The sequence below is a fragment of the Perissodus microlepis genome, chromosome 3, assembly GCF_051167445.1.
Source record: "Perissodus microlepis isolate ML-2025 ecotype Zambia chromosome 3, ASM5116744v1, whole genome shotgun sequence".
Taxonomy (NCBI): domain Eukaryota; kingdom Metazoa; phylum Chordata; class Actinopteri; order Cichliformes; family Cichlidae; genus Perissodus; species Perissodus microlepis.
Genome location: NC_140463.1, coordinates 51976208 through 51993747, shown reverse-complemented (window position 1 = coordinate 51993747; position 17540 = coordinate 51976208). Strand labels below are relative to the sequence as shown.

The window sequence follows — 17540 nt, the reverse complement described above, 5'->3', positions numbered from 1 at the left end:
CTGTGTGCTTATAGAAACTGAAACCAGATGAACCAGAATAGAAGGACATTAAAATGAAGTGTCAGCTACACAAAGGCAAAGCTATTCAGTTGTTAGTGTGAGTTATTTAAATGGAGGATGGAGTCAGACTTTAAGCTGCTGGACTCAGTCACTATATCCTGTTCTCCTCATAGAAGCTGGATACACAGACTCACCTGTGACACAGTGACACACAGTGTGGGCTACACACACATTAGAAAGTGGATCAGTAACACTTGTGTAATCATTTGTTGTGCTGGGAAACCATGAACACTTTGAATCACATTAATGGCTTTGTTACAGCAACATTCAATCATGAGTTCAAAAGTAGTGTATTGTGTACTTATTTTAATAGTACTGCAGTATGAGAAGTGCAACATTCAGTGTGCAGAAACAGATCAGGTGCTTTCTAACAGCAGTGTTCCCTTTAACACAGTAGCAGTTCAAATATTTCTGTCAGTCTGAGCTGAAACATGAATCTAATCAAATATCAAATCAAAGTTCTTTGCCTCTGCCAGGACGTCAACATTTGATCTAGTTTTTTACAAAGTTCCCCTCAGAGTCCAGAGCCACCAACATACCTTTGATATGGAATCAGAACGATGCCACCTTGAAACGAAACCGAAAAAAATATTGAAACCGAAAAAAAATATTGTAACTGAAATAAATGTACTGAAAAATCTTGTATTGAAACCGAAAAAAAAAAAATTGATAGTGAAAAACAATTAATTGAAACTGTAATTTTTTTGTTTTCACGTACAATTTTTTTTTTTCGGTTTCAATCCATTTTTTTTCAGTTTCAATCCATTTTTGTCAGTTTCAATCCATTTTTTTCGGTTTCAAACCATTTTTCAGTTTCAATCTGCTGGCAGTGTTTTGGCGTCCGGGGGCGCGCTGGGGGGGCGGGGATTCCAGCCCGCATGTATTTGCATACATTATAGAGGCCACTAGTGCTGCTGACCAAGCTGCCATCTTTCTCTCTTCCCGTCTTTCAATGGGTGCTTCAATTTCAGCTTGACCCTCCAAACCGCAAGTAAGTAATCATTTTTTGTCATCTTTCCTTGCTGCCCCACTGGACTGGACATTAGTTTAGTTTTTTTTAGCTACATCTGGTGAAGTTGTGGTAAAATGCTGGTATTAGCCTATTCGTCGTAGCAAGCTAGCCTGAAGCTAATATTTGCTAAATTTAGGGACACCCGGGTCTCTTTAGGAGTTGGAGGCCGGTATTTTAGGAGCGGCACAAGATCTCATCAACAGTCAGTGTTGGGCAGTAATGTAATACATGCACCGGCGTTACGTATTTAAAATACAAAATATGAGTAAATGTATCTGCTACAGTTACTGTTCAATAGGTGATATTGAGAATACAGTTACTTTGTTGAAATAAATGGATTACATGGCGGTATTTTCCTGTTTCATATGTTAGGCTATGGTCTCTCTATTTTTGGTAATTCCATGCCGGTGGAAACCCAAACAAAACACGCAATAAGAGCCTCTAAAAATTATTATACAAAAATCATTTAATATGAAGGCAATAGCAGAGTGTTACAGGCATCGCCCTAAACAATGTAGCATCATGGGCAGTGTAGTCCGTGCTGCAGGGAGAATGGACTGCCATACCCGTTATGTGTCTGTGAGCGAGGGAGGGAGAAAAAGGAAAAGTACAGCTGTCACGGGGCAGAAACGGGAGCTGGAAGCATGTAAATATAATAATAACCACTGCAGCCAAAAAGAGAGCCTGACAAGCCCAGCTATAAGTAAGCTATTAAGACTCGACTGTACACCGTGTTCGTGTTTTCCTCCGAAACAATAAGCTCCGTTGGAGCAGCCTTTCAACGCCTCTCTCTGTCTCTCGCTAGCAAAGTTGACCCAGACAACAAAGTAAAGCTAGTTTTCAGCTACGAGCCCGACACGAACCCGACGTATTAGCCAGAGGTCCCTTTACTACGGTTCGGAGCCGCGGACCTGTTTTATATACGCGCGGAATAGTTTTATATATGAGATCACTGCAAAAAGTGCAGCCTTACCTAATGTCCACCTACTGTTACTCATTTATATTAAGATTTAAACATCTAGTTGGTATTGGTATGGCGAGTAGCCTTCAGTAATAGTAATAAATCACACGGCAATAGTACATTCATGTAGTTGTAAAGTATTCAGAATACATTACTTCTATAATCTTTGGTGGAATACATTTTAAAATTAACCTTCCCAACACTGTCAACAGGTTAGCACCTCATACCACAGTGCAGCAAAGCAGTCTCATGAGCGCTGGGAAGGACAAGCCCAGAGCCCAAAACAGACAGTGCAGGAGATGACAAGGTTAGTAACTGTATGGTGAAAATTATACTCCTAGTTATCTTGATTGGCAAAAGAAAAGTAAATACAAAATCTGCTTCTCACATATAGGGCATTTCCAAGATTTTTTTTTTCAAAACTTCAATTTCTTTCATTACAGCTGTGCTGTACCAGATGTTCTGTTGGCCCACAGTGAGAGGCATCATTTCAGAAACACCAGGAGGACTGAAACTCATCGCCGGGATCAAGCAGGGCTCGTGATCTTCACCAGCAGCTCCCTCACAAGAAGGATAAACCCAGCATTTCATGAACACTGATGGAGACCTTTGCTTTGTGTAATGTTAGAAGTACTCAGATAATCCTCAGAGGGTCTGGACTTTTACATAATGTCATAGCTTTAAGTCCTGTAGAAAGTTAAATATATGTTGTGCTCTCTGGTTACTCTGGTATGAATGACTCTGAATTACTTTATGATAAATAACACACTATTGTCAAAAAACAGTGAAAGAATTCCAGATCACAAGTTTTTAGTTCAAATACAAGTAACAACCTTGGTTTTACCATCAGGTTTTATTTAATTGCGTCAGAGAAAACATCGTGTGCTCTTCATGTAGCCGAGTACATTCAGTGTTTAAAACAGAAGCCGTGCAGGTCTGAGATCAGCAGTTTTCTGAAACACCAAACTGAGGTCCTGTTAATGCTGATGTATAGTGACACAGTTACATGGGTGATTAATCCTTTTGACTTTGTCTTTAAATTTATCAATAAAACAGCTGCAGCTTTCACTGACAGCACTTGTGGTACTTTAACCTTTGTACTGTTTTCTTCAGTTAATTTTGGAGTTACTACAAAGATTGAAGATATAAGATGATCTGTCTGCTGTCACTGGGTGGTGCTGAGGTCTGAATCTGAGGACGGCTCCTGTAATCACAAACTGAAATATAAAGTTTATCTCTCAAATCTGAAATAGAGCTGATCCTTCTCTGTCCTCACACACTCGGGATCTGAAGTTGTTCAGTCCTACAGTTCTGCCGACAGCTGTTTATTTGTTTTAAAGGCCTTATATACTAACACATTTTCTAATATCATGTTTACCTTTGAGTTGCTGATGCTTTATAAATGGACATCTGCAAAGATGAGATGATGGAGCAGGTTTCAGTCGAGGTTCAGTCTGCTGCTGCATCCTGGTCACAACATACGGAGGTGTTATCAGCTCAGTATTGAACAAGAAATATTAATGCTTCTAATTATTTGTCCTAAAGGATGCAAGCTGTACAGAGTACTGCACATGTGACTTTGTGAACATAACTCATTAAAAATAATTCGGACAGTTTTTTAACCTGAATATTTGTAACAAACTCAGTAAAAAAAAATGATAAAAAAAAAATAATCAGAGGAAAAATGTGACATTTTAACTTAAGCTGACAAGCGGAAGTAGTTGGTTTCAGTACATAAGTATCAGGCTTTGCTATTTAATCTGTAGCTATTGACTAATGAGGGGTTACTGAAGTGCCAGGTTTTTAAAAGTTGGCGTTAATGTCCTTCCACATGTGGAAAGCGACAGAAAACATGCTGCTGTTTGCACATATTTAATAATCAGCTCTGCACAGGAGCAGAAGCAGAGTCCAGCCTGTTGCTCTTACAGTATAATACTCATAATAAAAGTACCATGGTTAGTCACTGAGCAGCCTGGTGCGTTTCTCTTGATTTCTTTAGTCAGGGTAAATTCATTCACCTGCACGGGTTAGCTAAACGACCTTTACAAAACAAGTTTCCCCGACAGCCGAGTGCTCACCTAAGGACCTAAGTTATGGATTAGCTTACACACACCGAAAATATTATGGTGGGGCCTCAGGTCCTCCTGTCCGGTAGTCCAATTTACTGAAGAACACCTCAGGCTGTCACTTTGAAATAGTCGGTAATGTAAACGCTGGACCTCTCAGCATCTGCCATTCCCGAACAGACACGTGCAAGTTTGTCCGTGACTGCAGCCGCGTCGTCAGTGTTTTCTCCAGTCATTGGTCAGCATTATAATATATGCAAATACATGCGGGTCGGAATCCCCGCCAAAACAGTGCCAGCAGAGTGAAACTGAAAAATGGTTTGAAACCGAAAAATGGATTGAAACTGAAAAAAAAAAAAAAAGAGAAAACAAAAAAATTACAGTTTCAATTAATTGTTTTTCACTATCAATTTTTTTTTCGGTTTCAATACAAGATTTTTCAGTATATTTATTGCAGTTACAATATTTTTTTTCGGTTTCGTTTCAAGGTAGCATCGTTCTGATTCCATACTTTGATCAACAGCAAATGAACATTTATAAATGTGTGTTTTCAGAACAGGAAGCAGCAGAACTATTGTTCTGTTATCAGGGAGCAGCACAAACGCTCATCAGCTCATTTACTGTGCAGGACTTTGAGTGTGTGAAGTGTGTGTTTGTGCTGGATTTCCTTTGGAGAATCTCAGTCAGAAACAAGACAAAGAAAAACTCTTTCAATAGTCCAGGTTGAGTTGACAACATGAACTGCATTTATCTTCCTCTGACTTGACATGTTCTTCCTCCTCTGCACCGAGCCAGCTGCTAAGACTCACAAGCTCATTGACATTTTCTGATGATAAAGAAACTCTCTTCTTCTGGACAATATGAGCAGCAACAGAGAACAAGCTTTCACAGGTACAGATGTTGCAGCTGTGGCCAAGTACATGTGCTGCATGTTTGGAGCAGCACTCTAATGGACAGGCCTCTGTACTGATGGTGGGCTCTGCTCTGTATCCACCACACTGTTCTCAGCTGAGTCTTCCTCCTGTTCACAATCACACTCTGATGAAGCACCAATAGGGCCAACTTTTTCTCTGGTGGCTCGGATGTTGTTGCTTCCACAGGTTTCCCTCCAACAACCCTCTGTTCCTTCAGTAAGTTCAGTAAGATCTGGGTAAACACTTGAGCTCCTTGAATCTGGCTCCAGTGCAGCAGCAGTTTTCACATATACAATGTTGGCATTTTTCTTGCGTGTCTCCAGGTCTGTTCTGAATGTAGACTTGAATTTGACCACGTAGGCGGGGTCATCATCTGAGCTCTCCATCACCTGAGAGAGATGACAAAACACAGAATCACAGAGCATGAAACCAACGTTTCTCCTCCCAGAAGTTCAGTCACAGACCTGCAACAGAAACAAGAATCAAAGATTCAAATGACGCAGAGCATTCATTTACTTATATCCACAAACATGTCCTCTACATATTCATGCTGTATTTACACACACATACAGAGGCTGTTTGTCTCTCACACACAGACAGGACACTGAGAAATACATCATGTTAAATATACCTGCAGGCTTCCAGCTGTGCACTTTGTCCCTGTTAGCTGTGATTGCCATGGCAACCTTGGTGTTGTGCGCGATGCAGGGACGTGTTCAAAGGCAGACGTCTGGCAGCAGCATCATATTTGATGCACTATCTGTACTGAGTGTGCTGACTTTATTTCAAATGTCCCACTGCTGTGCAACATGAATCACATGTTCTGCACGTTTCTGTAACTCCCAGGTAACCATGGTTACCCAGCTACGTCCAGTAGTCTCCAGAGAGACCAACAGCTGGTTCATGTTGTAACGCCGTGGCTCTCGTAGTCTCTCCTTTTTCTACAGCTCATGTGTTCTTCTTGTGATGCTGCGTCTTGAGGGAGGCTCATACATGCCGTCATTTGTTGATCCTAAGAACGTTCCTCAGACCGACTTCTTCAACAACACTAATCGGCCTGCAGTTTGTAGCTACTCACTTCACTGTGGCGTTTGTTAGCTTGTCTTTCTTTGGTTTATCTAGACTCCTCCCACCAGCTGAATCTACGTAGTCTGCCCAAGCCTCCCACCTCTGTTTGTTTGGGTGGTTTGTTTGCTGCCATCAACAGCGTGTAATGCATTTAAGTGATACTTCAGACCATACTTTGGACCATCTCTCCCTGTTCCTCACACCTAGGTATTCACCACTCATCCAATGTGTGAAACCTGCTGTGAGGACAATTAAAGTGTGGCCAGAGGGGACAGACGCAGTGCTCCAGGACAGATTTAAAAACACAGAGTGGAATATGTTCACCCACTCAGACCTGGACCAGTACGCCTCATCTGTACTGGATTACATCTCCGAAACCACAGACAGTGTCACCACCCAGAAACGGATCACCATGTATCCCAACCAGAAGACTTGGATGAACCGGGATGTTCGTCTCCTCCTGAAGGCCCGCAATACCGCCTTTAGGTCAGGAGATGCACACGCCTACAGTACAGCCAGGGCTAATCTAAAGAAGGGCATCAAAAAAGCCAAACACCATTACAAAAAGAAGGTAGAAGAACACTTCTCCAACTCCAACCCCCGACGCATGTGGCAAGGACTCCAGACCATTACAGACTACAGGACCACCAAACCCTCCCCCGCATCCTCCGATGTCTCCTTCCTCAACGAGCTCAACAACTTTTATGCTCGTTTTGAGCGAGGGAACCCCACAACCACAACCAAAGCAGACGTGACGCCAGACCACCAACCTCTGACTCTCTCCCCCACCGATGTAGGAGCGGTGCTGAGCAGGATCAATGTCCACAAGGCTGCAGGTCCTGATGGCATCCCCGGGCGTGTTCTCAGAGCGTGTTCTGGGGAGCTTGCAGGAGTGCTCACAGACATATTCAACCTGTCCTTGGCCCACACTGTGGTACCGGCCTGCTTCAAATCCACCTCCATCATCCCGATACCCAAAAACTCCAACCCATCTAGCCTCAATGACTACCGCCCAGTAGCCCTCACCCCCATCATCACAAAGTGCTTAGAGCAGCTGGTCCTAGCACACTTCAAATCCTGTCTCCCCCCCACCCTGGACCCCCACCAATTCGCATACCGCCAGAACAGGAGCACAGAGGATGCAGTCTCCATCGCACTGCACTCTGTCCTCTCACACCTGGACAACAACAACACATACGCCAGAATGCTGTTTATAGACTTCAGTTCGGCGTTCAATACAACCCTCCCCTCACAACTCATCAGGAAACTGACAGACCTGGGCATCAGTTCCCTCATCTGCGAATGGTTACTGGACTTCCTGACCAACCGCCCCCAACATGTCCGGCTGGATAACCGCTGCTCATCTACCATCACAATGAACACCGGTGTACCACAAGGCTGTGTGATGAGCCCTTTCCTCTACTCCCCCTTCACCCACGACTGCAGACCTGCTGATGGTTCCAACACCATCATTAAGTTTGCAGATGACACCACGGTGATTGGCCTCATCAGTGACAACGATGAGGCCGCCTACAGGGAGGAGGTGGATCGTCTGGCTGAGTGGTGCGACACAAACAACCTGCTGCTTAACACCGAGAAGACCAAGGAGCTCATCGTGGACTACAGGAGGAATGCTGACCCACATCCACCCATCCACATTAAGGGGACGGCTGTGGAGCGTGTGAGCAGCTTCAAGTTCCTGGGAGTCCACATCTCCGAGGATCTCATCTGGACGACCAACTGCTCCAAGCTGGTCAAGAAGGCTCACCAGCGCCTCTTCTTCTTGAGGACTCTGAGGAAGAACCACCTGTCCTCAGACATCCTGGTGAACTTCTATCGCTGCACCATCGAGAGCATCCTGACCAACTGTATAACAGTCTGGTACGGAAACTGCTCTGCCTCGGACTGGAAGGCGTTGCAGAGGGTCGTGAAAACTGCCCAGCGCATCGCCGGAGCACCACTTCCTGCCATAAAGGACATCTACAGGAAGCGGTGTCTGAAAAGGGCTGGGAAAATCATCAAAGACCCCAGTCACCCATCACATGGACTCTTCACCCTCCTGCCCTCTGGGAGGCGCTACAGGAGCCTCCGGACTAAGACCACCAGGTACCGGAACAGCTTCTTCCCCACAGCTGTCAGACTCCTGAACTCTGCCTCCTGACATCTGACCCACACTAAACTCATGGACTGGACATACACACACCCACAACCACCTACACACACACACAATGGACAACTGTACCCTCATACACACAATAATAACATGGACTGAACCACCACTCACAACCACTAACACTTTATATAGCCTCTGTAGAAATTATCCACATATCTCACTTATCTTAACTGCACTACTGTATAGTTCTGTGTAAATAATCATTCTGTACATACGATAATTTTTAATCCTACAACTGTTTATAACTTGCATAGTTCACATTTCTGTATAACTGTATATCTCATATTTCTGTATAGTTTTTTAATTTCATATTTATATCCTGTTCATAGCCTGTACATAGCTTGTACTCACTACAGCCTGTACATACTTATAGTTATAGAATATTCACAACATACCTCATACCGTGTACATTATAACATACCATAATAGACCCATTTCTGTAATATACTTACATATCTATATTATTGCTAATATATATTGTAATATATCTATATCACTAAAGCTCTTCTGGATGGATGCAAACTGCATTTCATTGCCCTGTACCTGTGCATGTGCAATGACAATAAAGTTGAATTCTATTCTATTCTACATGAAGTACTCCGGCGATTAAAAACTCAACTTTGCTTCCAGATAACTTTAGTTGTATCAACTAGAGATGGACCGATCCGATATTACGTATCGGTATCGGTCCGATACTGACCTAAATTACTGGATCGGATATCGGAGAAAAATAAAAAATGTAATCCGATCCATTAAATATCACGAAAGCACCTCACAAAACTTGCAACAAGCCGTAACTCGCCTCAGAACGTTAGCACGTCGGAGCAGTATGCATCACGTGATAGAGCGGCTGTGGCATGCGGGACCTGTCGATGGTCTGGATAGCATTTGGAGCTTCGCTAGCAACCCGGCATTTCATCTCCGACAAAGTTATCCCTGAGAGAAGTAAGGCAAGTGTGTAAGTCCATCTCTGAATGTTTGTAAAGCATTCCTGCGTTAAGCTTAACAAACGATATATGGAGCGACTGCCTCTTCTTGCTGCTACTTCAATCATGAAACTGCTTAATGATCAGCTGATCGGCTTTTCTGTCGCGAGTCCGTCTCTCTTGTTTGTTTTTGGCCCACTTTGCACCAGAAAGAGGAAACCAGTGGATAAACAACAGCAGCACGTTTAAGCTTGATAAGCTGTTGTTAGAATTTATTTAATATTACTTTCTACACCAGGATCTTTTTCTACATAGCTGACGCTGGTAACTGTGCAGGGGCGGATCTAGCAAAGTTTAGCCAGGGGGGCCGATAGGGCATTAACAGGGAAAAGGGGGCACAAAGACATACTTTTCTTTCTTATTCTCATTTAAAATGTCTAGCTTTTAATAAATAATTATCTGACACCCAAAGTTTTAATTTGATGTAAAATGAATAGAAGTCCATTACTGTATATAGTAACTATTAAGTCTAATATATATACCCTAGTAAGCTATAGTACTTTTTCCTTTGGGAAGGTACCATCTGTGCAGTCTGCAATTTTGTTGAAGAAAGATGTTGAATCTATTTAATATTTCTTGAAAAATAATTTATTTCTGTGCATTTTTTTTCACACTGCATCAAATTAAGGTTGATTACGTCGATTAAGCATCATGAGGTGGAGCGTGAGGGGTGGTTCCCTATTTTTTATTTATTTATTTTTGTTGTTGCTGGGAGTTGGAACCCTATTAGTTAGCTTGCTTAATATTTACGCTAAGTACTCTTTAAAATACCAGAATAGGGAGGATGGAGCAGGTTTAAGTTTATTAGATTGATCAGTATTGCTGAACTATGAAATATTTTTTTTTGCATACAGGTATAACAGAATAGCTTTAGTGTAGTTGTTGTTTTAAACTTGAGTATGAACTTATACAAAATGCAGCAAGATATTTAAAAAAATAGTTTTGTTGATTAAAAAACACTATATCGGATTCATATCGGTATCGGCAGATATCCAAATTTATGATATTGGTATCGGTATCGGACATAAAAAAGTGGTATCGTGCCATCTCTAGTATCAACACTGCCTCCTGGAACAGTTTAAAATGAACATGTGAAAGATCTGTATCTGTCTCCATGTTTCTGTCCCCACCCCTTTCTTTCTGTCCTGGGTCATGTGAGCGCTGCAGTAGTATTAGGCCCACCCTCAATGCTCCTATTGGCTGAGACGCATAATGACGCCCATTTCAAGCCAGCACTAATCAACATCCCTCCTGTGACCCATGGCTTTTATATTCAGAGCCAGTGAGCACTTTCACAATAATCATGATTTTAAAAACTGTGATTAAAATAATTGCTGACGTTAATCAATTAAGAGTTAACGAGATAATAACAGGTTAAGTTGCCCTAGTAATTAGACTTTGATGACAAACTGATGTGATCTCCATGTTTCCTTTGTTGGACTGTGGGCGAGTGTCAGAACTGAATGTACTGAGTAACATGTAGAGTTTAAATATGTGTCAGTTCCAGTTTCAGAGCTCTAAAGTGCAGCTATCATGTTAGGAATATGTTAGGAATAGACAGGAACACTGAGCACACTGAGGTCAAATCTTTATTTTACCACTCGCTGCATTCTTGATGTTCATGAATTCAGCAGGTTCATGATTGTCTGCAGCATTAATCTCATATTTCCATTAAAAGTGTTGAATTGGACTGTTTGATGTTCTTTATGATCTCTGGCACCAGTTCATCTGTAGGCTGAGCTCAGTCCATCCATTTAGTGAAATGATGTTTAAAGGTCTCCTTGTTCTGTGAGCGTGCACAGATCCTGAAGCAGAAAGCCTGGGTTAACAGAGAATGATCATCACTGTGATGATGCTCATCATCTCTGACTGGGATTTGAGGTTTTGTCAAAGCAGCAAAGAAAGCCTGGCTATGTTGGACTGGGTGTGGCAGCAGCTCCCAGTTTGAGTTCAGGAGACAGACACCCTCTCTACTTTGAAGATCAGCTTCAAACTTTCCTTTTTGATAAAGCTTATAGTTCGAGCTGGATCAGGTGACCCTGAACCATCCCTTAGTTATGCTGCTATAGGCTCAGGCTGTTGGTGGACTTCCCATGATGCACTGCTTTCTTCTCCCCTCTTTTCACTCCTGATGCTTTTATATGTCACTACTGCATGTCCTTAACTTTTGTCTTCTGTCTCCTTAGTTTGTGTTTTGTTCTTGTCTCTCTGAGCTCATCTCTTCTCTTTCCCCTCACCCTGAAACCAGTCATGGTAGATGCTCCTCCTGGAGCCTGTTTTCACTGGGAGGATCTTTGTGTCAAAGGGAGTTCTTCTTCCCACCATCACCAAGTGCTGCTCACAGTGGATTGTCTGATGTTTGGGGCTTTCTCTCTAATATTGGAGGCTGTTACCTTACTCTGTTAAAGAGCTTCAGATGACTGTTGTTGTCTGTTGGGTATTGTCACTTATAAATAAAGTTACATTGAATGGATGTAAATGGATAGATGTTATTGTGACAAAGAGAAAACGGTTGTTGACAGATAGATTGTTGTTTTGTGTGTCTGCAGTCTGTCAGGCTGTCTGATCACAGAGGAAGGCTGTACTTCTCTGGCCTCAGCTCTGAGCTCCAACCCCTCCCATCTGAGAGAGCTGGACCTGAGCTACAATTATCCAGGACACTCAGGAATGAAGCTGCTGTCGGCTGGACTGAAGGAACTAGTCTGGAGACTGGACACTCTCAGGTATGAAGAATGTCTGATAGAGGAGGAAGAGCTGGAAACATTTCCTGTGTCTTTCACTCACTTCCTGTTTGTTTCCTGCAGATGACACACGAACAATCACACATGCAGGAATATTTTCAGGGACAGACACACTAGTCTAGCTGGATAGTACATGGATATTTATGTAGGGGTCTCCAAGGAGTCTGTTTGCAGGAACATCTAGGTCACAGGTGTATCTGAGATAGATGCCAGTGTACCTAATAAAGTGTCAGCTAACATTTGGAAATGGAAGCTTAAATAATGACAAACTCTACATTCACAGCTGAATTCACAATAAATTTGTTCTCCAGTGCACATTTTTCTGTTATTGTTCTCAAACAACAGAATGAGAATGAAATGTTGATTCTAACAGGGCCCATAAACAGCATTAGCTTAGCAGCATTAGCTTATCAGAGTTTCCATCATGGTCACACAAATCCTTAGCAGAGCAAAGTGGCCTACTTAGCAATAGCTGCTCAAATTGTATAAAGCAAGGGAAAACAGTATTAGCATTAGCTGCTAATGGCAGATTACTTACCTATAAACTCTTCACATCTTTATAATGCAAGTGAAAGGAGTCACTCATGGAAGCCTATTTAGCAGTAACGTCTCACATCATTATAACACAAGAGAAAAGGGTATTAGCGTTAGCTACTAATGCTAATTCACATCAAATTAGCATTAGCTGCTCATATTGTTATAAGAAAAGAGAAAACGGTATTAGCATTAGCTGCTAATAATTATTCACCCCTAATTAGAATAAGCCGCTAAAAGCAGCCTACTTAGCATTAACTCCTCACATCGTTGTTACACAACGGAAAAGAGTATTAGTATTAGCTACTAATACTGTGTGAGAGCCATGTAATGTCCATGTGTGCATGCTGACTGTGCTGCTCTGACCCCCCTCCTCCTTTCAGGGTGGAGCCTGCTGGAGTCCGATGGTTGAGACCAGGTCTGAGGAAGTGTAAGTGTGTTTTTAATGGGATTCATGAAAACAAAGCAGCACATTCAACCATCTTCATCATGTCAGGAGTCATCATCAAAGTGTCAATCAATGAACAGATGATGGATCAATAACTGCAGCTGGATTGTGTTTGTTCTCTCCATCAGATTCCTGTCAACTCACAATCGACACAAACACAGTGAACACAAACCTCAAACTGTCTGACAACAACAGGAAGGTGACACGTGTGAAGGAGGTTCAGTCATATCCTGATCATCCAGACAGATTTGATGTTTGTGAACAGCTGCTGTGTAGAGATGGTCTGACTGGTCGCTGTTACTGGGAGGTCGAGTGGAGAGGAGACGTTTGTATATCAGTGAGTTACAGAAGCATCAGAAGGAAAGGAGACAGTGATGACTGTTTGTTTGGATGGAATGATCAGTCCTGGAGTCTGTACTGTGATTATGATGGTCCTCGTCATGTCAGGCACAATAACAGAGTAACATCCATCTCCTCCTCCTCCTCCTCCTCCTCCTCCTCTGTCTCTAACAGAGCAGCAGTGTATGTGGACTGTCCTGCTGGCACTCTGTCCTTCTACAGAGTCTCCTCTGACACTCTGATCCACCTCCACACCTTCAACACCACATTCACTCAAACTCTTTATCCTGGGTTTTGGTTCAGTTCCTTGTCTCCTGGTGCCTCAGTGTCCCTGTGCTGAGTGGAGTGTAAAGAGTGTCTCCTGTTAGAGAAACACTCACTGTTGAACAGATAGTTCAGTCTGTACATGTCTGTCTCTTTCACTCACAAACACGTTTTCAGATTCATGGATTCAATCAGTTGATGTTTGAAACTCTTCTAAATGATTCCTTGTAAACTTCTTCCTCTTCAGTCACAAACAAACAGGAAGTGATGTCACATGTGTTCCTGTCCACACAGCAGAATGAGTCTATTGCTGACAGTGATGTACAAACAGAGTGAGCATTTCTGAGGCCAAAATAAACTGAGTAGTTCACTGAATGAACGATGGACTGTGAGCTCAGTTCCTTCATCATTAGTATGGATTATATATGTATATGTATTATATTAGTATCATATATATCAGGTGCTGCTGCTGCTGCTTTCAGTCATTGTGCAAATGTGCTGTTTGTAAGGTTGTAAAGCTGCAGTCAGCTGAGACTGAAGAAGTCACCTGATCAGTGAGCAAACGTTTCTGAAAACGTCCAGATGAACAGAATCAACCTTTTGGGATCAGCCAGCAATGCAGCATCATTGTTGTTCAGCTTCAGAGGTTTGCAGGAATGAACTGATGACCAGAAACAGCTGCAAAGTCCAAGAAAATACCAGCTGGAGTTCAGCTGCATTTGAAGAAGTCAAAGAAAAGTAAGGATGGCAAAGGGCGACGTTTTCTTCCAAAGAACTGAAAACATGGTCGACGCCTCATTAGAAGAATAATCTGGACATTTGTGAGGAACTCTAACCAAGAAAGCAACACAAGAAAGCAACGTCACACAGATCCAACAGACAGTTTCCATGACTGCAAGTGTTCAGTGTAAAAATGCTACATTGCATTATTGCATCCTCTCACCACAGGAGGCGCTGTTGGCACCACTGATTGCTGATCAGCTGTTCTCTGATGATCTGATTGATACTGTGAATAACGGGACTCACTGAACTCTGTGACACAGTGAAGATTACAGAGTTTAACTTCAACATCTGACTGACGTCACACAGACAGAAGGATGAACCAGTGAGGCACAGAACACAGTTACTGGAGATACTGGATCAGCTCCATGTGAACCTCTGATGGAGAAGCTGCTGACCCAGAGAAACATCAGGACATGACAGCAGCTGCACTTATCTAACAACATGTAGCAGAGCTGATCTATGTTAGAGGATCTATCACAGCAGCTGAAGCCAAAGTCCAACACTGGATACCAGCTGAGCCTGTGCTGAGTGTAGTGTTACAGGAAAAGGGCAGAAACACTGACACTGGTAGCTCCCAGTGATGCTGACTGGGGCACAGAGCTGAATGATGCAGCATCAGGACACTGTTTCAGTCTGACTGACAGAGAAACCTGTAGCTGTATCTACATGTGAGGCAGAGGCCACACAAGCAGGTTTCTATGTTTCACAGTGACTGAGATCTTCAGTGAGGGTGGACATGCTCCTGTACAGACCTCTGAGGAGAACCAAGGTGCAGTCACAGAGTCCAGTCTGTCCTCACAGATGTGAACATGTGGTTTCATCAGGTCTGCTGTCAGCTAGCAGGCTCACATCAGAATCACTGTTCCTGAAAAACACAGTCTGTGTGACATCATCAGTCAGCTGATCGTCCCAGATCTGAATGGTTTCTGTCTCTACTGAGGAAGTCAGAGAATATCACTGAGGTGTGGATCAGGTCTGAGTGACCTGTGGAGGGACAGCTTTAAACAGTCCACAGGTCTCACGTCCTGCTCAGTCTGGTAGCAGATACCTCGTATTGTTCCAGATGTGCTGACATCACCAGCAGCAGCAGCACAGCTGTGTGATACGATGGATCTCAGTTATTGATCCAACACACAGTAAATACAAAGATCAGGATTTCTGAGAGTGATCATTATGAGTCTGAACACATGATCACTGAATGTTAGTCTCCACAATAATAAGCTACACAACCAAACACAGCTTTCAGCTCTTATTTTGAAACTGGCTTATTTAGAGAGCTGTGATGTGAGCGTGCCTGGCTCTGAGGCACTTGGGTCAGCCTCTGTTGTTTAGAAGTGTTACAGACTGTGAATGACACAGACCTGTCAGTTTCCATGTTTGTCTGTAACACAGCTCAGGGGCTCCATGCTGAACGCATCCATCCAGTGTTATTGATCCAGGACTAATACCAGCATTGGGATCAATACTACAATACACAATCACGTGTCCACGTGATGCAGTTTGAAGAGCAATAAGATGTCTCTGTATGAGGAGGCGGGGTCACAGGAGGTTCACAGAAACTCTGCAGCAGCATCATCAGCTCACATGGAAACTTTGATGATTCACTTCTGTGGTGTTTTTACAGAAACACGTCACAAAATTAGCTCCACCTGTTTTGTGAGCTTTGAGTTTCTTGTCTTCATCCTGGATTCTTGTGTTGGTGTTTTTACATACAGCAGATATTTCCTGGTTGCTTCCTTGATGACCACATGAAGCTTTCTGAAGCTTGGATTGAAAACGCTTCATTACTCAAAGCTTTCCAACACAGGCCTCTGTGCTGCCATCTGGTGGACAAACATATGAAGTGCAGCGTGAAGCTACAAATGAAACTGCTTCAGCTACGTTTATATATAACATACTATAACCTATATAACTATATGTATAGTGTATTATGTAGGTTTTAGAGCTGGGGTAGAATTGCTGATGGCCTGGTTGTTATTTATGTTCCCCATGGTTCACCAGCTCTCACACAACATCAGCACCAATGATCCACGTCCTTATAAAGCTCTGAATCAGGTCCTGAAGCAGTGACGTCCTGAGTGAAGACCTCACTGATCACATGACTCTGGTCACCTGGACTCAGTGTTTCTGAAGCAGTGTGCTGGGTTTTTAAAAATACGTGGCTGCTGCCTGATGTTGGGCCCACAGAGGAAGACGACTCACTCGCTCTTCTTCACTTCCTCCTTAAACATGTGGAAGGAGAGCAAAGTGCTGCCAGACTCTTATTTCTGACAGGAACAGAAGAAACCACAGCAAACTGTTCCAGTTCTTCATCTTCATCACAATCTATTTATTTCTGATGGTGTCTTCAGTCTGAGGGTTTGAAGTTTCCATGTCTGTGTGATGTGTGGTGTGAAGGCTGCTGGTTAAACTGGGACTCACTGTTTAAAGCACTGAGTGCTCATAGAGAGATGCTCCATGAGTCCCAGTACAGACTACAAACATGGTGGAAACTTAGCTTTGATATCCACACACTCTGCACGTCTGTGAGTAACTGTGATGAAGATGTGCAGAGATCTGTGTCCAAACAGGAGAAAGACTGTAAAGACTCTGTGCTTCTAACAGCCTCTGTTAACATATGTGAGGCTGTTTGTTGTTGTTGCCATGGAGCTTTTCACTGTTTGGGTCAGCAGGTCATGTGATCAGGTTTGTTCTGTGAAAGCTCGACGATGGTTCAGTGTCAGGGTTTGTTTGCATTCATCAATAAATATCTAAATCAATCAAAGACTCCATGTTTGTTCTTCCATCATGTGACCTGTGCTCATCCATCTCTGTGTGTATCAGGATACATTTAGTTCATAATACACAGAAAAATCAGAGTTATTACCTGTAATAAATGTGAAAGTAAAGATTCCTGCAGTGATAACCAGGCAGGACTGAAACACATCCAAGCTGTCACCACGGTAACAGCACCGTCCATCCACAGGTGAGGGGAGGAGCCAAAAGAGGGACTTTCACCATTTTATACTAAAAACACTCAACTAATGTTTCTAATATGGAAACAAATAAGCCCACATTAATGTGAGCATTTATTAAATAATAATAATAATGATTTCCTCCTGATCTCATTTCCACAGCAGAGAAAACTGTGGTGTATATTGAGGTGGAGGGTGTGGTCTACGGCTCAGGTGTAGAGTGAGGGTGGGGTGCAC

The 17540-nt window shown here is 42.8% G+C and overlaps 1 protein-coding gene across 1 annotated transcript in view; it reads left to right on the top strand.

Moving 5' to 3' along the window:
• LOC146391913 (uncharacterized) overlaps positions 1-13945 on the top strand; it is a 29603-nt gene extending 15658 nt beyond the window's left edge. Inside the window, exons 10-12 of the mRNA XM_084915559.1 lie at positions 11790-11963; positions 12899-12945; positions 13092-13945. Coding sequence (XP_084771685.1) covers positions 11790-11963; positions 12899-12945; positions 13092-13642 — 772 coding nt within the window. The 3' untranslated portion in view covers positions 13643-13945. The remainder of the gene's footprint in view (positions 1-11789; positions 11964-12898; positions 12946-13091) is intronic.
• Positions 13946-17540: the final 3595 nt, after the last annotated feature.